General features: G+C 44.1%; 1 protein-coding gene across 1 annotated transcript in view; it reads left to right on the top strand.

Annotated features, from left to right (window-relative positions):
- The first annotated feature begins 1,130 nt into the window (after positions 1 to 1,130).
- The window catches only part of ADAMTS12 (ADAM metallopeptidase with thrombospondin type 1 motif 12), a 234,615-nt gene continuing 214,429 nt past the window's right edge, over positions 1,131 to 21,316 (top strand). The window contains exons 1-2 of the mRNA XM_084833026.1: positions 1,131 to 1,361; positions 4,970 to 5,331. Coding sequence (XP_084689152.1) covers positions 1,235 to 1,361; positions 4,970 to 5,331 — 489 coding nt within the window. The 5' untranslated portion in view covers positions 1,131 to 1,234. The remainder of the gene's footprint in view (positions 1,362 to 4,969; positions 5,332 to 21,316) is intronic.

Genomic DNA, 21,316 nt, shown 5'->3' with positions numbered 1-21,316 from the left:
GAAGAACTTCCAGTTGTTCAGCAGTGGAAGAGGATGACTTGGAAGGTGATGGACTCTCCCAAATTAGAGGTTTTTGAGCATAAGCTGGATGGCATAGCAGTGGGTTTTCTGCATCAGCAGGAGATTGGCTAAATGACCTTTTAGGTCACTTCCTGCTCTATGGGCTTTTTACACAAGGCTGTTAATCTGCCGCATCTACTTTTGTTTTCAAAACAGAATTGAGATATGAGCACTACATGAGGAGCATTTCCTTTCCTGCTTTTCCTCTACATAACCTCTAGGTAGCACTGTGGTAAAGCAAAATAGTGCAACTACACAAGAGGAAATCATGCTTTCTTTTGCTTTCACAATGCAATGCTGCATTTTCCCTGCTCTAAAAAAAATATCTGAATGTGGTGGTTAGACACAGAAGCAAAACTGGAGGGTCACAACATCATCTAAGAAACCTGCAAACTGTGAGTGGGGAATGACAAGCGTCTGACAAATGCCTCATGTAGAAAAACATTATAATTCCAAAATTAAAGCCTGGTTGCAGTTGCAGGGGTCTAGAACATTTTTGCTCTGGTTTGGAATTCTCCTAGAGCCAGAATGAGCTCTTTTCATATTTATGACATTTCCCAGACAGATCCTGGAGCACAGCTCTCTCTCTCTCTCTCTTTGGTCTGCTGATGTTGTTCATGTGAATGTTTTGTATGTGCCTTAGAAAACAGAATGCAAAGTAGGAAATGCAGGAAGTGCTTTTTAGGCTGCAATCCTCTACTCACTTGGAGGAGGCCCCAGTGAACTCAATAACCACTTCTGAGTAGACATGTATATCAAGACATGTGTTTTAGACTCTTAGTATTATGGGTGCAAACATCCTTGCCCTTCTCATCTGCTTTCTCCATATGCAAATACTCTAGCAGGCAGAAAGGAACACTTAACTAGCAGAAGGGAGGATTTCTTACGCCCCACACACAACTGCATTCTATCATCTCTGTGTGAAAGAGAGATTCCCTCGAAGCAACTTCCTCGCTAGACCCTCCTTCTGCAACTCCAGAAATCAGACACCAGGACTTCTAATCACTCCCCCTTTCAGGAAAAACCCTCTCTGCCTTTCGCCTTTGAAAGCAGTCCCCCCCCCCCTCTGTGCATTAATTTTCACAGTCCTTGGCCATGCAACTTGACCGTTCTTCTTTCAACGCAGGGCACCTTTAAATAAAGAAAGAGGCGCTCAGTTTCCTGCAACTAAAACATGTCATGTATCCAGAGAAACTGGATTGCGAACTTTTCCTTTTGGGTTCACCTCCTTAATGTCCAGGCGTTGTGCTACGGTAGGAGTCCTCCACCGGGCTGCTTTGTCTTTCCAGACAAGAGGCAAGGTCAGTGGCTTCTCTTGTTTTTAATTACAACAGCTGCATTTTGCAGATGAAAACGTGGCATCTTTCCTCCACATGCCTGTGTCCTTGCTCTTAAATATATATCTATAACGAGGGCCCCATCAATAAGGAAACGTATCTTTTGTACAATACATCTGCCTCCTGTATTTGCACTATTTCATTGCTTATGTGTAACTCTTTTATTTTATTTTATTTTATTTTTGTAAACCATTCCCTACCCAGCCTAGGCAGCTCTCCAAGCAGACACAAAGACATTCTAAACCCTTCAAATGCGAGGATGGCCACAACCACAGCCATCCCAAAGACTGTGGGATATCCACAAAATGCAAGCCTTACTTAAGTTGCAGTTGCACAGCATTCCTGCAGTCAGGCAGCCTGCAACGTTTAACCCATTCCCAAACGGTTAAGACAAAACAAAACACAAAAAACCTGGCTTGTTAATGATAATTATTCATGGTGAGATCTACTGCTGTCCTGTTTTGAGGAGGTTGTTTTTCAACACTCTGTCATTTAAACAACTAATTTTCCATGCAATTTTCCTTCTAATATTCACTGTTCTTACTAAATAATGACAAAATCTTACTCTACCTCCACTGTCATGCCCTCTTCCATTATTAAAAAGGAAGGAAGGAACTGCAGTTCAGGCAGTTTATTCATAGCGTCAACCACAAATGAAAACAGTACGTGGGTGGCTCTAGAGAAAAGCCACCTATGGAAGGGAAGAACTCTGTCGTCCAAATTCAGACCCAAGAAAGGCCAAACGAGTGTGATGAATATAAAGTATGCAGATCAAGCACATTTGCATGTGCCCTGCTTTTGGCTCATAACCCATTTTACTTCTGCTTGACCGAGGAGCAGCACTGGCAGTGGTAAAAAAGTCCTGCCCCGTGAGGACGGGAAACTGTATTTAACCACTGCTCGGATTACTGACATTTTAGCAGGCACTGTTCACACAGTTTCAAGAACGTATTTAGCGACCGTGGTATCCTTCTGGACCGGCTCTCTGGGATGGGATTTGGGGGCATGGTGTTGCATTGGCTCTGGTGCTGTTTGAGGGTCCAGAAGGTGGTGCTGGGTGACTTCTGAACCACCTTTTGGCATTTGGGGTGCCTCAAGGTTCTATCTTCTCCCCCATGTTTTTTGCAACATCCACAGGATACTATTAGGCAAAGTCATCCGGAGAGTTGGGCTGAGGAGTCATCAATATGTGGATGACATGCAGAGCGACCTCTCCCGTTTTCTAATCGTAAGGCAGTGGTAAAAATCCTGTCTGGTGGCACTTTTGGGTAGATGTGCTAAAACTTAATTGAGACAAGACTGCATGCACAGTTTGGCTTCACTTGTCCTTTGCCTTCGCTGCAAGGGGAGATGAGGGACAAGTGTGCAGCTTCCACTCCCTCAGGGAATTTCCCTTGTTATCTCCGATCTGTGATCGGAGATAACAAGGAGATTGCCCTCTGTGCTGCTCACCCTCCATTGGGAGGGGAGTGGCATGCAGGGGAATCTCTTTGTTAACTCCAGTCACAGGAGATTCCTCTTCCTACCTCCTCCCAAAGTTCCTAGTAGCTGCCAGGTGAGGGGGTGGAGTTCTGGGAGGGGCCTTGGGAAGGGGAGTGGGCAGGGCCCTCAGAAAGTACCTAAGCCTCCATGGGCTGAATGGGCAACCTTCATGGGCTGGAAGTTGGCCACCCATGAGATAGGTGTTTGGTCTGATCCAGCAGAGCTCTTCTTATGTTCATGAGCCTGTTTAGTTTTGCCTTATTTCATTGTCAGTATAGGCATCCCACCAGAGTTGTCATTCAGAGAGTTTCTTACAACACTGTGGTTCTCAATTAAAAGAAATAAACACAGCACACAACTCAGCTGAGTCTAGTAATGCACAATTTGAATTTGAGATGAAGAATGCAAAAGCTGGTGCATGTTGTCCTAATGGTGCCAGAGCAGAAGGAAATGGCTTCTAATAGTGAAAAAATATGGTGCAAACTTTAAAATACTTGTAAAGGAAATTAACTTTTGAGACAACAGTCAGACTAGCATAAGAAACAACATACTAATTTTTTTTAATATAAAATGAGTTTTTTTCATGCTCACTGGTCGGGCTGGTCTTATTACAAGGCAGTTTGCACCACCAGCAACCACTCTGGGCACTACAGGCCACCCCCCTGCAGGGCCTTGAAAGGCCTCATATGGTTGCTGAAACCTCTTCCCAGACTTCGGCAAGGGGGGGCGGTATGCTCCAACCAAACAGGAATTGACTCTTTTCTACATCCTGTGAGATTATTGGCTTTTCTACATGAGGCTGTTAATCTGCTGCATATACTTTCGGCTTCACTGCAGAACTGAGATGTGAGCACTACACAAAGAGCAGTTCCTTTCCTGATTTTCCACTACATAACCTCTAGGTGGCACTGTGGTATAGCAGAGTAGCAAAAATACACAAGAGAAAATCACACTTTCTTTCATCTGAAGAAATAATACCCCATTTTCCCTACTCTAAAAAACCTTGGGGGAAAGTGCTGTTCACAAACAGAAGCAAAACTGGAGGGTCATGACATCATCTAAAGAACCTCTAAACAACCGTGAGTACCCAATGATGATTGCACAACAACTGTCCCATGTAGGAAAGCTCTGTGGCTCATTCCCCTCTCAGAGTTTGGGAAGAGGCCTCAGCAATCACGTGGAGCCTTCAGTCACCAGATAGGTCATTTCTGCCTGCCCTGTAATAAGACTAGCCTGACAAGTGGGAATGAAAAACCCTGTTTTGCATGAAGCTGGATATTGTAGCCTTTAACATGTTAAAAGCAATAAATAAAGGAGATACTATTCTAAAAAAGAAGATTTTGCTAAATCCTGGGGAAATGAAAGGATCTTTACCTGGTGCTGAAAAGACATTAAAGTAGGCAGTCTCTGGGATCAGGGACAGCATTCCATAACTGGGATAAGGCAGTACTAGATGGGTTTTCTTTTGTGACCCCTCTCCACAGGAGGGAACTCTGGTAAGGGTCTCAGTTGAGAATATGAGGGCCTGGCTTGGTATGTATGGAAAGAGGTAATCTTTCAGATATCAAGGGTTGCAGCCATACTTAGAGTAGACCCACTGAAATCAATGGGACTTAAATTAGTCATGACTAACATCCCATTGATTTCAGTGGGTCTACTCTAAGTATGACTGTGTCTCCTCTTCACCACTGTAACCTGCTTGTTCACCAACCTCTTCCTCTGGCCCAGACAACAGAGGTGTTGAGAAAGAGCAGTGAATGCCACTGCCTACTTGCACACTGGATCTCTGCCTGTCAAGCAAGCAGGTGGTAACAATGATGAGAAAGAGTTGGTGACAATGGCAGTCAGAAGGTAGACTCACTGAGGAAGGGACCCTCCAAACCTGGAGCAGGCACTGTCTGGAATCAGTCCCAAGACTCAAGCTAAGAAGGCCTTCAAAGGCCAAAATCAGCCCTTTGAACTGGGCTTGGAAATAACAGAATAACCCCTTGTAGGCCTCCCTGGTTATAAAGTGCAATAGTCATGTTAATAACTACTCTTCCACGATGATAAAAAGTTACATGGCTGTTTTGTCTTCTTTTCTTTCCTAGATCATTTTATTAAAACACTGCAAGACTACCAAGTGGTCAGCCCAGCAAAAGTCAATGCAGATGGACGTTTTCTCTCCTACAGTCTACACCACCATGCTCTAAATGTCAGAAGGAAAAGAGAGGTCAGGAGAAAGGACAGTAAAGTGTATTATAAAATTAACCACAAAGAGAAGGAGCTCTTCTTTAACTTAACTCTCCATCAAGGGTTGCTATCCAATAATTATATTCTGGAAAGGCGATATGGCAACCACGGTGCTGCAAAGATTGTACCACGCCTGGAAACTTTGTGTCACCTCACTGGGACAGTCTTGCAGCCAGGTTCCGGGAATGGGAAAGCGGCGATCAGCACTTGCAACGGGCTAGTAAGTGACCATTGCTTTGAGAAGTTTATTGCTATTGGTGTTTATTGGTGTTTATTGGTGTTTAAACTTTTTTGAAGTTTATTGCTATTGCTTTAACTCCATTGTCATCTAGCGGTCCAGCTGCCTCCCTAGCTGGTATCCTGCTTCTGATATATTTAAATCTTTATTGTTGGACTTGGCGTTGTCTGCTTGCATCTCCTCTGTGCAAGTTTGTGCTCCTTGATGTTGTCCTCATTTGGGCAAGACTTCCATTTTCTGAAGGAAGCCCTCTTTTCTCTCATAGGTTCCTTGACACTGCTTGTAACTGTGCTGGTAACCTCTTGGACTTGGTGCTACCTTTCCTAACCTGTGATATATATTCTAGCTGAGCTTCTAATATTGTGGTTTTGAGTAACCTCCAAGCATTTTGAGAGGATTTAACCCTCTTGACTCCCATTTCAACTTCCTTTTCACCAGTTCCCTCATTTTAGAAAAGTTTCCTCTTTTGAAGTCAAATGTGACTGTGCCTGACTTTCTGAGCAATTATTAGGTCCTGGGCAATACCACTTGGGATTAAATCCAGGGTTGCCTCCCCTCTGGTTGGTTCAATGACCGACTGTGCTAGTCGTTTGAACAGTCATTTAGGGCACTGAGAAATTTAACCTCTTTGTCGTCACTGGAACATACATTTATCCAGTCAATGTGGGGGTAACTGAAGGCACCGAATATTTCAACTGTCTCCATGTGGGGACAAAGACCCTGATAAGAATAATATAAACATAGCCCTGCTGGATTAGACCAAGTGTCCATTCATTGTTCTTGTTCCCAACAACTCCAGCCACGTGATTTCTGGGAAGAAAGGCATTAAAGCAACAGCTGTTGCCTGGCCAGAGGTTCACTGCCTCAGAATCTCGAACTACCATTTATCACTTGTAATTGCTCTTGATAGGCTAATCCCCTATACACTTGTCAAACCCTCTCTTTAGAGCCACCTGAGTGGCCACCAGCATATATATGAAGGTGGGGTGGGGGGAATTGCCCTGACGTGTATCACTCTACACCAGCCTCTCTTAACCCAGTCCCCTCCAGATGTGTTGGACAGCAACCACATTATCCCCAGCTAGCAATGGCCATCTGGTCTTCCCTTACATTGAATGTCATTCACCATTTTGTTGTCCGTGCATTAACATAGGTTGGAGAGATCTTTTTGGACCTCTTCAGTCTGCTTGGGTTTTCACTTTCCTCATAACCTGACCCATATACTAAGCTAGTCAGGCATGGAACTTTTCTTTCTTGAATGTTGAAGACAGAGTTTAAGACTGGCTCAAGGCCAACCAGAATACCTGGAATGCAGGGATTACTGGATTTTTGGAATAGTCCTTAATCACAAAAAGAGATGTGCTGTAACACGCTTGCAGCAGGCTGCAGAACTCAAGTCCAGAGTGTGTTCTCAATCCTTAGCACTCTCTTATGTCTGCAAATCAAACTATGCCAATGTAAACATGTGTGGAACATCCCCCCTCCCTCCCCGCTCCCATCCCATCAGCGGGAAATGAAAATTCTTTTCTTTGGAAACATTGCTGGCCTGCAAAATATCCTGGAACTGTTCAAAAGCAAACTTGAAAGCAGGCCTGGTGTAGATAAAAATGCTGTCCTGTGAGCTCAACACATGAAAGAATAAGGAAAACTATCTGGACAATTTAAATAAGGTTTCCTACAGTCAAGGAGGCAGAAGATATAAGCTGAATGGGCTGTATCCAAGAGTGCTGTTCCACCACCAGAAGGGAACCACTGGTGGAACAGGTTTCCCTTTTCCCCATGCAGCCCCCCAGATCTGCTCTGGAGGGTTGAAGGACCCTCCAGAGCAGATTTAGGGCACATGTGGGGGGCTGCATGGGGGAAAGAGGGACGGGGTTGGAGCCAGCGGAGTGCATATGATCCGTCTATGCATAATCTCTATGTGGTAAGGGAGAGGACACACCTGTTGGCCCTCCCCTCCCAACTTGCACACCTTGATCTGAACCCCTACACAGAGCTGCACACCTGTTGGCATTCTCTGCTCCCTCATTTTGCAGCGGACAGATTGCTCGTACACATGTAGGCTCTGTGCAGTGTTTCAGATCAGTGCATGGAGGTGAGGTGGGTGTTCCCAGCCTCATCCGTACGTTACTTATACATGGATATGTTGTGTGTACAGGTTCTATCTCTGAGTTAATAACAATGAGGAACACTGTTATGGCGCCTTGAAGACAAATTTTAACATTAAAATTTATGGACTATTTCACGAATGATCATGCCATGATAAAATACGTCAGTCTTGAAGGCACCACGACAGTTGGTCTTGCTTAACACACATTAATAATATGTCATTAATAATTTATTGTAATTAAATTAATGATCATTAATTCATTCTTTTAAAAAATAAATATCAAGTATTACTCAAGTCATTATTTTGCCAATGGGCACAGATTTGCTGAAATACCGTTGGTGCATTCCCTCCCCCGCCAAGTTTACCAAGCCATTAGTACCCAGGCTATGAAAAAAGATTTAAGTCCAAAATGCCATCTGTTTCCTTTGTGTGGTTTTGCATATGAAGAGTAACTTGCTAAGATATAAACTGGCAAAAAGAAATACACTCTTTCTTCTGCTTTACAGCCCTGCCTTCCACCCAGGTTGATTGCTCCTTTTTACCCTATAACATTGCCCTACAGTGTGTTTATGGATTTACAAAAATTGGGAGATAAATTTGTAAAGTTATTGGTTGGAGTATTAACACAAGGTACCTCTTTAGAGTTGATTTGTATATGTGAGAAAAGAGGGAATGTGTCATATCTGTACAGGATATCTTTGATGTATTTCTTAACTATTATAGTAAGTTATATGGTTCTGATAATGCCAGATCTGAAGAGGTAGGAATATTAGTCTTTAGGAATACCAAGGAATTCAGAAGATCATAGAAAGGAATCAGATAAACCAAATAGCAAGGAAGAAGTTGTGTGTGTGATTAAGAAATTAAAATCCAATAGCGGACAATCCTATGTATGATAATTCAGAAGTAAGTTTCATGGTGTTCAGTGGGTCTGGTAAATTCATACAGGATTGCAACTTAAAGGCACACCAGGGAATTATGGGTTGTATCTAATGGCGTCTGCCCACCAGCGTAACAGTCATGGCTGGTGGAATGGATTCTTTCCTCCCCACCCCCGCATGCTACTGCATCCCACTCCCCAAATTGGCTTCAGAGGGTTAGCGGAACCTCTGGATCAGTTGGGGGGGAGTGGGGTGCAGGGGGATGAGGAGACAGTGAGGTCTTCTTGCGTGAGCAGAAATCCACTTGCATGATGTTGAATGGAGCCCTATGTTAAAACACTTCTGTGGGAATACTTTCCATTAACCACAGTGTGAGTACTTCTGAGTAAATATTTGAAGAATTGGCTGCATGTTTCTCTAGGTACATATTTTGTCTTCTGGTATGCGGATGTCCCTGTTGTTCCTAGAAAAAGGGTTGTCCCTTGAACATGGTTCTTTGAATCTTCATTACTTTTCCTTGTAAGCCAAAGAGCAACTTATGCTAGGACCTGAACTTGTGGGTGGAAGGCATGTTTTAAAACCTGAAATGTTTTGATGAGTAGCAGCACCCATCTGGCTGAAATGCAGCTTTCCGACTGGATGACATTCCTCTCTTGACACAGATCAGCACTCCAAAACTGAATTATACACTAGAACAGTTTGGTGGAGGCTGTTGACTGACTGTACTCTATCAGGCATCATTTATCTGCCTGGCTGAGTAATTTTTTTTTAAGGGTATGGAGCATGGCTGTGTGTATGGAGCTCCCCTATTCATTCTAAGATAGGAAGCTCGTTTGCACACCTCCTCCTACATGTAATCATACAATCATAGAATCGTAGGGTTGGAAGGGGCCTACAAGACCATTGAGTCCAACCCCCTGCTCAATGCAGGAAGCCTGATTCCCAGCGGTCTCCCATCCAAGTACTAACCAGGGCTGACCCTGCTTAGCTTCCGAGACCAGACAAGATCGGGCACATCCAACTGCTCCATTTATTAGCCTGGCTGTGCATGCAAGTGATCCACCTCTGAACACACACCGATCTCTGGATTTGGGTGTGAGCCTCTAAAGTTTTGCTCCTTAGTTCAGCTGCTTCTCCCTGCTTTGCTATCTTCCCCCCCGCCACCTCATGGTGTTGATCTAGCCATGGGCCTGTCTGGATACCCAGGTGAAGCCTGGAGCATCCTGGAATAGATTGATTATTTACTTATTTAATTTATTTATATGTTCTACATAGCCTGCTTTACAATGGAAACATTTTAAAGATGGCTTTACAAAATCACACTTAAAACAACAAAACATAAAACAATGTTAAACCCAGGTTGCACTCAGATCCAGTTATTAATTTTGGAAAAGAAAGATAATGGAGTTCAGTCTCTCCCCTCCCCACTCAGAAGTCCTGCTATTTCACCCGGAAGTGTTGCTATTCATCCCAGATTGTGGAATCTACCCGTGGTTACTTAGTGATTTGGAAAAGAAACTCTGTACATGTTTAAGGGCATTTTTACGACATTATCACTTGAGAGATTCTCAGGCTGAGTTCTAGTGGGCCGTGGAATGTGTGTAACTTGTGGAATGTGCGTAACTTGTAGAATCAAGAATTCAGTTTGGTGATACATTTTAGTAGGGTAGTTAGGGCTCCTTCACACTGAGCTTTTATCCTGAGATTGAGATTGCTCCTTCATGGAAGTTTGTGGACTCTTTACATGATGCCGTAATCACTCAATTAAGGCGTCTCCCGCACTAAATGCCCTTTGTTCCATTTTTAAATAGATCGCAGATAATGAGCTATCAAATTACTCCCTTGTGTTCCTCTTCAGTTTCCTCCATGAAAAGAGTAAAAGTGGCAAGAAGAGGAGTGAGATCAATGAAAGATAATGGAAGACTCAGATAAGGGGAGAAAGAGGGGGAAGGGAGCAGGGGGGAAGGGAGCAGGGGGGAAGGGAGCATGTGAAAAAAGGGAGTTGTCGTGATCCTGCATTTAAAATGGAAGCAGAAAGCCCCATTTTAAATGCAGAATTTAGACTGGTGTAGAGATGGCCTTAGACAAATGCAAACTGTTGTCTGGGAAATTCTTTTTTTGTTTCTGTTTACTGTGGTAAACAGCATTTGAACATCTAAGAAATGTTTTCCCACTTAGCAAAATAGTGTAGGGTACTATTATTTACTTATTTAAATAAGTAAATATTTACTTATTTAAATAAGTAAATAAGTAGCACAAAAATGCGAATTGTCTCTTTGAAGAATAACCAGTTTGAGGCAGTTTCCTAGGTAATACTTGATAGCTGGGCCAAACATTTTGCAGACAAATACCCACCTACTCAATACAGGCTTTTTAATGCTGTTGAGTGGGTAACCCCTGTGCAAAACACTTGTACAGGAAGCCCCGTTGACTGCAGTGGGACTTGTTACTGCATGAACATGCCTAGGACTAAGCTGAATGCTACTGTGGGTCTCATAAAGGCAGTATTCTTGTTAAATGTGATGCTGCTGGTGAAGATGTTTCCTTTTAAAGGCTAATCATTCTCCACTTTCACAGATGAATAAACACTGGATAGTGATTCATAGGCTATGGCAAAGGTCACGTTCTCCATCTCGCAGAATGTTGCCCCTTGCAATCACTTATTAAAAACTAGAAGAAGATCCTCATAGAATACAAAGAAGATAATGAAAAAAACAAGAAAAACAACAACAGTGTAACTTAATATGAAACGAACACTGTTTCATCCCTCCTTTCCAGGCAGGTGGGAAGCTTAGGGTGGTCTTTGTAACATCAGTTTCCTTTGAAGGAGAGAGAAGTGAAAACTTAGGGAATCCTTGTAGCCATTTTTTTATATACAAAACAAATGGGATCTGCAACAAAATGTTGCAGTGTGGAGTTCAGGATTCCAGCAATTCCATTCCATCCCCTCCCCCCCCAGCATTCTGTAGACACTGAGCATGCTCAGTCCCCATTAGCATGTTTTAGTATCTCCCCCTTACTTAGAGGGGGGTTTGCCCCTAAAGATTTTTTGGGTACTTCTGCAAACCATGGGGTTTCACAAAGCCTGCTGATATCATCCTGTTGTGTGTATATATAGGATCATTGTAATGGCACTCACAGCCTGAACATTGGAAATACAGTGATGTACAGGTTGCGCAGGTATTGAGAAAAGGGTGCAGCAGGAAGTATTCAAACAATACTCATTCCCAAACAGCATTAGTTGCTTAATGCAGGGCTTTCTTCACACGGAGCTTGTGTTCTTCTTCAGAACATATAAATAAAGAGGAAAAGCAGCAAGAAGAGGAGCAAGATCAATGAAAGATAATGGAAGACTCGGATACGGGGAGAAGGAGGGGGAAAGGGAAGCCGGTGAAAAAGGGAGTCGTCATGATTCTGCATTTAAAACGGAAGCAGAAAACCCCGTTTTAAATGCAGGATTTTAGGCTGGTGTAGAGATGCTCCAGGTGTGGGAACTGCATTTTCACTCTCCTTGTGTGTTGTGTTGCCGGTGTGGGGGGTACCACCTCCTTGCATATTCCAAAAAAAAAAAAAAGCATTTTGGGAAGAAGACTGTTGAACCGTTCTCCCTGAAATGTTCTCTCTCTCTCTCTCTCTCTCTCTCTGGGGGTGGGTGTGCATGTCTGTGTGGGGGTGGGGTGGGGGTGGGGGTGGGAAGGCTTTGAGGCTGGTGAGAGGATCCTTCCAATAGGTGAGTCTACCACCAGCATCATCCTGAAGTGGTACAGTCAGTACAGGAAAAACTTTGCCACTAGATAGTACTGAATTATATGCATGGGCCTTCAGTTACACTCGGAGGGCCTTAATCAAACTTCACACAAGCTAAGGGGAAGCCATGGTCCAGTGGGATCTGGATGGCCACAGGTTCCCTACACCCGAAATAAATAGTGCAGGCTCTCTACACGCTAACCACTACAACCCCTGTAGCTCTTAATGACTGTAGAGTTAAGTGGTAGAATTCTGTGCTGTTTTGTGTCGGTTGCTGGAAAGGTGGGCTGTCCTTGCAGGCTGCTCAACTCACAGCTAGTGATGAATAAAACTCCATGGTCGCTTGGAGCAGAGCCTAGGGTTAAACCTCAGGGCCAAGGAACAGGGCCCCCAAATGGCCATCCAAAGAGCGGTAGGTGACAGAGCAGTGGCAAATGGGCCCTGCGTCACCACCTGGGCATGACGGGGACCACCAGGACTGATGCTGCTTGCTGCAGCATCCTTTCTTCTTACTTTAAAAGAGTTATTTTGCATTTTTATTATTAGAGTTAAGGGGCAGCTGACTGGGCATGTCCATGGTTACAGATGTTCATATTATTTTTGCTTTAAAAAGATATTACCATTTTCTACTGCAAAATGATGCTTGTTCCCAAGTAAATGCGTTTAGCATCAGCGTAGCAGACGCAAACTCCCTTTGATTCTTGTAGACATGATGGTGCTATGAATTGAGTTTAAAATGCAAAATTGCACATGTTCAGAGTATTTCTTTCTTTCTTTCTCTTTCTTTCTTTCTTTCTTTCTTTCTTGCTTTTGATCAGGGTTGACAAACAATTTTGTTTTGATTCTTTGCTCTAACATATCAGGAATGTGGAAGCAGTTGTAAAGCATGGAATGGCGGGGAGGGGAGAAGAGAAATGTTAGCTGAAGTAATACACAGCTGAAGTAATACCCATGGCTAACTACAGCTCCCCCCCCCCCCGCACCCCCAGTCAGACCATCAAAGGTACAATCCTATGCATGTTTAGACAGGAAAAAAAAGTCCTGCATGCTGGAAGTTGTAGGAACTTTTTCTGTCTAAACATGCATAGGTTTGCACCCTAAGTCTAGCATCGAAAATTAACTAGCTGCCGGACAGCCTGAGAGGTTCAGGCCCAATTCCAGCCATTCCTCCGGCCTGTTCAACCCCAATCCATCTCCAAACCAAATTTGGGAGCTGCACGTGTATGTAAGGAACAATCAGCTCTGTGATTAGTGAATGTTCAGTGATTAGCGTGCCCTTGAGCATCCTAGCTCAGAGTCCTGATTAATTATCTCAGAAGCCACTTCTACGTTTTTTCCAAGAAAAATTCCAGTTTCTCAGTCAGCAGTTTCACTGTTATAGCAAGGGCAATAGTGCTCCTCGTCATTTTTAGCAACCTGTATCTCTCTCCTCCAGCTCAGAGGAAATTTTGCTTATAACAGTCAATCAGCCTTATGTGCTAGATGAAAACCTTCAGGTTCCAGCATCCTGTAAGCATTTTGGACATTTTGTGCTAGCTTTAAGGTCAGAGTCAAACCAACCAAATCAGGAGAGCTAGGGTAGCCAGGTGTCCTACTTTATAAGGGACAGCCCTCTGTTTTGGAGAGCTGCCAAAGGACAGTTCTCTATTTGAAGGTGTGCTCTATGTGAAGAGGTGCCCAGTCTGGTTCAAATTCAAAGAACCATAAGGAGGGAGAGCAGCAGCCAGCAGGGGCCTAGTAGCTGCACATCCAAATTTAGCACCTGGACAGCGGACTGAGCAGGGACACAGGCCACCTACTCCATGTTCTCTACTGCATTGAGATGCATTGTGTCTCTATTTCACACAATTATTATTTCTAAATTTGCATGCATATATATATATATATATGTGTGTGTGTGTGTGTGTGTGTGTGTATGTATGTATGTATATATATATATATATATATATATTTGCATATGCAAATTGGTGTTGTCTTTTGTCCTCTTTTTGGGTGATGCATAAGTGGCCACCCTAGTGATCACAGGCCATTAATATCCGATATAATATGAAAATACAGCCCAGGGATGTATATCCAGATCTAAACTCCATGTCCATATGAGCCCACTGACTTCAGCAAAATTTGTACGTGTTCAAGCACTGCAGCACCTATTTATTGAGGATCTGAGCAGCCAACCTAGATAAGCATCTGTAGTCTATATTTGTTGCTGCAGGGCAGAAGAAATTAGACTGAATGTCCTTTGAAGTAGTTTCTGTGAGATTATACACACACACACACACACACACACTGAAGAAGCATACTTGGAAATGTCACCCCGTGTTTCATCTACCTGAACATTTGTTTGTCTTTAAGGTATAATCTGCTGTCAAATTCTGTATTAGCCTGAAGCCTTGTTCTTCAAATATTCAAAGCCATGGTGATTAGAAAGCTTGTGGAATTCTTAGGCTGCAATCCTAAGGGAGCAAATTTCACTGAAATCAGAGGGCCTTGCTTCCAAGTAAACATGTTTAGGGTTGTACTGCTGGTTAATACTTCAGACTTTTTTCTCATCTAACCAGGCTGCTATAAAATTGAACAGAAAAAAAGAGACACTGCTTTTAAAGGATGTCAGAAAGCAGGCAGTGTTTTATGAAAACTCATTGTACATGTGTTGTGGTGGTGTGTGTGTGTGTGTGAGAGAGAGAGACAGTCAGACAGACAGACAGACAGACAGACGGAGAGAGTGATATTGGGTGTGGGAGAATTGCAATCTCTTACAGATCTGTCATCTAATTGGAGCTCCAGCACAGCTGATGTTTGTGCAACGCACTAGCAAAACAGTAACTCCCATTTCAATTAGTGAGGGAACAGAGGCACCTGCCAGGTTGCAACCTGGAGAGGGATGCCAAACGGCCATCAAATACCATGTAGCATATTGACATGTAATGATGTAACATATATTTTTTTTTAGTATGGAACAGGCATGTTTTCAAGATGGTAGATGAAAAGTTAGGTATCCATTTGCTCAGAAGTGTCTGGCTCTAACTAGGTTCATCTCTTTACTATGCAAACACAGAGTTAATTACAATAGAGAAGTCAATTTAGCAAGCCAAAAGTCAAGCACAATGTTACTGAGCAAACATGGGCTTTCCAGAGAGAAATCAGAGTTGTAACCAAGGTCAAACACACGGGATATCAGTGAAGTAGAATCAGAGTCCAAAAAGCAGCGTCAGGCAGAAGTCCAAAGATGGATAACACGGTAGTCCAAACACGAGTCAAGGTCAGGGTACAAGATATTGGAGCTGAAGGAAACTGCTTTGTTTACAGCAAGGGCTAGACTGATAGATAATGCACACTTACACTACCAAAGCCTCCTGAGCCCACCCAAGGCTCAATTGCAATACATTCCAAGCTCTACTTCCAAAGAGTTCCCACCTCTTGAGGACCCTTTCTTTGGAGTTGGGTACTTCTTTGTAAAGGAGCCCTCCTAATCTACCTTTTAAAGCAATGGCACTCTCTAGGACAGGGTAGTCACTCAGCCTCTGAAACAGAACTCTCCTCTTTTGGTGGGAAAAGACCCATGGTCCTTTTCTAAGGGCCCAGGCTTCCTCATGTCTCCTGACAGAGGAGGATCTATGACATCATCTGTCTCAGGGTGTTCTAGCTCCTCAGAGGAGGAGGATCCCTCCACTGGGGGCATGACAAGAAGCTTGGTGAGGGCAGCTGGCTAGGTAGAGGGGCACCAGTGCATAGGGCATATAAGGCACAGAGCAGCCTTATACCAGCTCAGTGTCAATCTATTTGTCTATCATCTAGCCCAGGATTATGTCTCTGAGTAGCAGTGGCTCTCCATGGTCTTGAGCAGGGGTCTTTCATATGACTTGCTAGCTGCTCCTGTGAACTCAAGATTCCGGGGATTGAGCATGGGACTTTCTGCATGGGAGCTTGTGCTTTGCCAATGAGCTGTGATGCCTCACCAGCTTCTCATTAGCCCAATGCCTCCAGTATTACATTTAGCAATGTAATACTTCTGTGCATGAGGAAAAAATTGTAGAGATGAGTTGCCTTTGGATAATTGCTGCATATTAGATAGGCCAGGTTCTGAGCAGCAGTCATCCATTTGAGCAGCAAAAACATGGAATTTCAGTACCGGTAACTTTTTAACGGTATCACAGATTGCTCCCTAAAAGGATCAGTCAGTGACCCAGTTCACATGTCATGACTACTCAGGGTTTGTTTGAATCCTGGGTCGTTGTGAATGGATGGGAGTGAGTGTGTTGGCTCCTGCCCACCTCTTCTATATATATTTTTTGTGCTTCCACATACATACATGGAATTTGGAGACCTGGCAGCCCCTATGGAGCTGACTGAACCTGCCAAATTTCAGACAGTTAGGTTCAGTGGCTTTTGTGCTAGCCATGTGTAACGTTTCCTTTTCTCAAACACTAAAACAAAAAGTAAAAACTGCCAAGCTACACAGGGAATTAGAAATCCCAATCAGAAGGTATTTAAGGTGATCATTAGGGGGTCACTATTCCTAATCTCTGGTGTAGGTTTTTTTTGAGGTGCAAAAAACCTGTCTCCCCCTACTTTTCTACTCTTACATGCCCACTGTTGGGAGCTTGCTTGCAATGAAATTTTGAAGAGGAAAAAGGTAGGGAAGACAAAGCTTGTCTTCCCTTCCTTCTTCCTCTTCAAAATTTCATTGCAAGCAAGCTCATTGGCTGAATCCTGGTGAAGTCTTGGCACAAATGAAGTTATGGGGAGGAAGATACAATGAGAACTTGTGCCTAACAAGGAGGAGGTAGAGAGGAGTTGCACAAAACAAGACATCTGTTTTGATGAAGAGCTGCTGGAGGATGGTAGGATGAGGAAGGATGGTTGCATGGAGGGGAATAGAATTGGTAGGGGGAGAATGTAAGTGCTTAGTGGTGAAAGAAAAGCATTCTGCATATGCTCAGAGGCACTCTCTATTTAAGAACATAAGAAGAGCCATGCTGCATCAGACCAAGGTCCATGTAGTCCAGCATTCTGTTCACACAGTGGCCAATCAGATGCCCATGGGAAACCCACAAGTAGAACATGATTGCAATAGCACTTTCCCACCCATGTTCCCCTGCTGCTAATATTGGTGAAATGTAAATAAATTCTAGTCATTCTATATTTGCATGTATGTATATCCTTCAGAAACTTTGCAGGTTTCTTGCCTGGGAGTAGGTGTGTACGAACCCCACCTACCTGGCTCCGCTGGGGGTCCGCGGGGGGGGGGAGGCGATTCGGTTCTCCCCCCCGGAATCCTCCCCGGCCAGCTCCTCTCCATAGCCGGCTCCGTAGCCTATCACAGTAAGGCAAAGGGACGCAAACGTCGTCCGCTATGCCGGATGCCATTTGCGTCCGAAGACCGCCATGGATGGACCCAGCCAGACCTGGACGCAGCGGTGCCAGTAGGATCTTGCCGAGTCGGACTTCGTGGGGTGGGGTGGTCCATTCCGCCACGGACTCCGGGGGGGGGGCAGATTCTAAGAATCTGGGGCCCCCAGAGTCCATGGCGGAATTCTCCGCCACCCCTACCTGGGAGACACCTCTAATGACGTATGCATTTTCATACAAATGTACCCAAAAAACTACTGGGGAAGGGGTGGAGGGAAAGCAAATCACTCCCTCCCCAAACTGGACAACTCCCCTTCCATATGAACTGCTGCGCTTATCCTTCTGAAACTTTGCTGGTTTCTTACTTAGGGACAACTCTAGGCTGTCTGTAATTTTCAGAACAATGGTCCACAAGGAAAATAAGGACAGAAGTATGTCCTCTTTTAGAGCCCTCAAAATGGCTCTAGGCCACCCTTGCACAAAAATCCTTGTGGCTATCATTTTGAAATTTGTAGACATGATCTCCTCTGATGGGGCAATGAATCCTGAAATGTGTATCCAATTCTTCCAAGTAATAAACATTTTATTGGCAGTTCCCTTTAAAAGAAAATCAAAATATAAACCCTGCACCTATGTTTTTGTCATTGGGCAGGTGTAATCCCCTTCTAGGGGGCTACTATGCCTGAAATTATCATCCAGTTCTGACCAAGAGAAAAAAGTTACAGTTTTAAAAAAAATGTCCAATGGTAGTCAACAGGAAGCATAAAGATTCATTTTTCCACACCGTGACTGAGGTTTGGTGCTGAGCTGAAATGGTCTGACTACAAATTGGCCTGAGTAGAAGCAGGATGTTTTCCAAAATGCTGAATCGGGGTCTGAGTTGAAGTGGGGTGGGGGGGTCAGTGCACACTTCTTATGTATGTAATCTATACACACACGCAAGCATACCACATACACACACACACCACACACACGCACACACACATATCATAGAATAGTAGGGTTGGAAGGGGCCTACAAGGCCATCGAGTCCAACCCCCTGCTCAATGCAGGAATCCAAGTCAGAGCATCACAGACAGATGGCTGTCCAGCTTCATCTTGAATGCCTCCAGTGTGGGAGAGCCCGCCACCACCCTAGGTAATTGGTTCCATTGTCGTATTGCTCTAATAGTCAGGAAGTTTTTCCTGATATTAGGGATGTACGAAAATCACTTACCATTTCACGGAAACTTTCGTGAAGGGGGGGGAGGCGCTCCGTCCTTCCCCCCAGGAATCCTCGATGGCCGGCTCCGCTCCGCGGGGATTCCGCAGAGCCACCGGCCAGCTCCGCCAGCAGCCAGACATCCAGCCACTGGCTAACAGGGACGCAAATGGCGGCTGCCGTAGCTGCCACTGTTTGCGTCCCTGTATTCAGCCGTGATAGTCTACGTAAAGACTTACGTAGCCTATCACGTCTGGGTTTAAAAAAAACCCAATGCTTACACAAATGGTGGCGGCTACAGCCTCCGCCATTTGCGTTCCTTATTTTTGGCCGTCTTAGTCTATGTAAATATTTATGTAGACTAAGACGGCGAAAATAAGAGGGAATGCAAATAGTGTAGCGGGCGCTATTTGCATTCTCCTTTATTTTCACGGACTTAGTCTACGTAAATATTTATGTAGACTAAGACAGCCAAAAATAAGGAACGCAAATGGCGGCGGCCATAGCCGCCGCCATTTGCATACGCTTTTTTTTTAAAAACCCAGACGTGATAGGCTACCTCAATCTTTACGTAGCCTATCACATCTGTGTAAAACAAACAAACACAGAAGCGACCAGACTGCAAATGGCAGCGGTGGCAGCCGGTTGGAAGACCAGCCGCCGCCACCGAAGCCGCCGCTGGAGCTGCCGCCATCCGGAACATCCGCCCAAAGGTAAGTCTCATCCCAGGGGGGATCCGCGGGGGGCAGGGGGGTGGCAGGCCGTTCCTCCATGGATTTCGGGGGGCCGAATGCACTGGCATTCGGCCTCACCGAGATCCATGGCGGAATTCTCTGACATCCCTACCTGATACATATATTAGAGGTATACTTAGACTTGGATATATTATAAAGAGAGAGAGAGAGAGAGAGAGAGAGAGATGCAAATTTGTGTTATGGACCTGTGCCCCAGATCTTATAAGAACCTAGCAACACCCCTACTCCCATTCATTCATATATACCTATGGTTTAGTTCAGTTTATTGCTTGTTGACCAATCAGGCCATATGCATACAGAAACATAATAAAATACCCCTCTTAAACAAAAAGTGGCACCAAACATATGTATGTATGTATATATATATATATATATATATATATATGGGAGGGGAATTATAACAAAGCTAATTAAAACATTTCATAGGGGACTATTAAACATTTCACAGAGTCTAGGCAATATTTATTGACATATTATATATGTTAGCAAGTAAATATATACACATGGTTTAAACATCCCATGGATAGTTATGACATGTGAACCAGCTCAATGAATATGTTGTGTTTTATACTTCATCTTATGTTTTGGAAGTTTCTCTTGAATTTGTGTAGTCTGGTCCCTGAAAAGTAGAGGTTGCTAGTTATTTCATTTTTATTACTTCTTGTCCTGCCTCTCCTCCATCTTCCGTTTATCCTAACAATCCTGCCAAGTAGGTTAAGGGTGCTGGCTGGGGAATGCTGGAAGTTGTAGGACTTTTTTTCTGTCTAAACATGCACAGGATTGCGCCCTAAGATGAGAAAGTGTGACTGTCCCAAAGTCACTTGACAAGCTTCATGGCTGAATGAGGATTTGAAACAGGGTCTCCCCCTTCATTGATCACTGCCTTGTTGTGGCGAAGGGGCTTGCGTAACTCAGTGAAGCCATAAGCTATGCCATGCAGGGCCACCCAAGACGGACAGGTCATGGCAGAGGGTTCTGACAAAATGTGGTCCACTGGAGAAGGAAATGGCAACCCACTCCAGTATTCTTGCCAAGAAAACCCCATGGAACGTACCACAAAGATAAAAGATATGATGCTGGAAGATGAGTCCCTCAGGTCGGAAGGTGTCCAATATACTACTGGGGAAGAGCAGAGGGTATAAGAAGCGCCAGAAAGAGTGAAGCGGCTGGGCCAAAGCCGAAAGGACACTCAGCTGTGGATGTGTCTGGTGGTGAAAAGAAAATCCGATGCTGTAAAGAACAATATTGTTTAGGAACCTGGAATGTAAGATCAGTGAATCTAGGTAAGCTGGAGGTGGTCAAACATGAGATGGCAAGATTGAACATCGACATCTTGGGAATCAGTGAACTAAAATGGACAAGCATGGGCAAATTTAATTCAGGTGACCATTATATCTACTACTGTGGGCAAGAATCCCTTAGAAGAAACGGAGTAGCACTCATAGTCAATAAAAGGGTGGGAAAAGCAGTACTGGGGTACAATCTCAAAAACGATAGAATGATCTCAGTACGAATCCAAGGCAAACCATTCCACATCACAGTAATTCAAGTCTATGCCCCAACCACTGATGCCGAAGAAGCTGAGGTTGATCGGTTCTATGAAGACCTACAACACCTTCTAGAAATAACACCAAAAAAGATGTCCTCTTCATCATAGGGGATTGGAATGCTAAAGTAGGAAGTCAAGAAATCACCGGGATAACAGGCAAGCATGGCCTTGGTGTATAAAATGAAGCAGGACAAAGGCTAATAGAGTTTTGCCAAGAGAACACGCTGATCATAGCAAACACTTTTTTCCAACAGCGCAAGAGGCAACTGACATCACCAGATGGTCAATATCAAAATCAGATTGATTATGTCCTTTGCAGCCAAAGATGGAGAAGCTCTATAGAGTCAGTAAAAACAAGACCTGGAGCTGACTGTG

The sequence above is a fragment of the Heloderma suspectum genome, chromosome 2 (genome assembly GCF_057233095.1).
Source record: "Heloderma suspectum isolate Gila_16-S chromosome 2, 16-S_ref, whole genome shotgun sequence".
NCBI classification, from domain to species: domain Eukaryota; kingdom Metazoa; phylum Chordata; class Lepidosauria; order Squamata; family Helodermatidae; genus Heloderma; species Heloderma suspectum.
The sequence above is the reverse complement of the archived record's forward strand: the minus strand, read 5'-3'. Positions and strand labels throughout refer to the sequence as shown.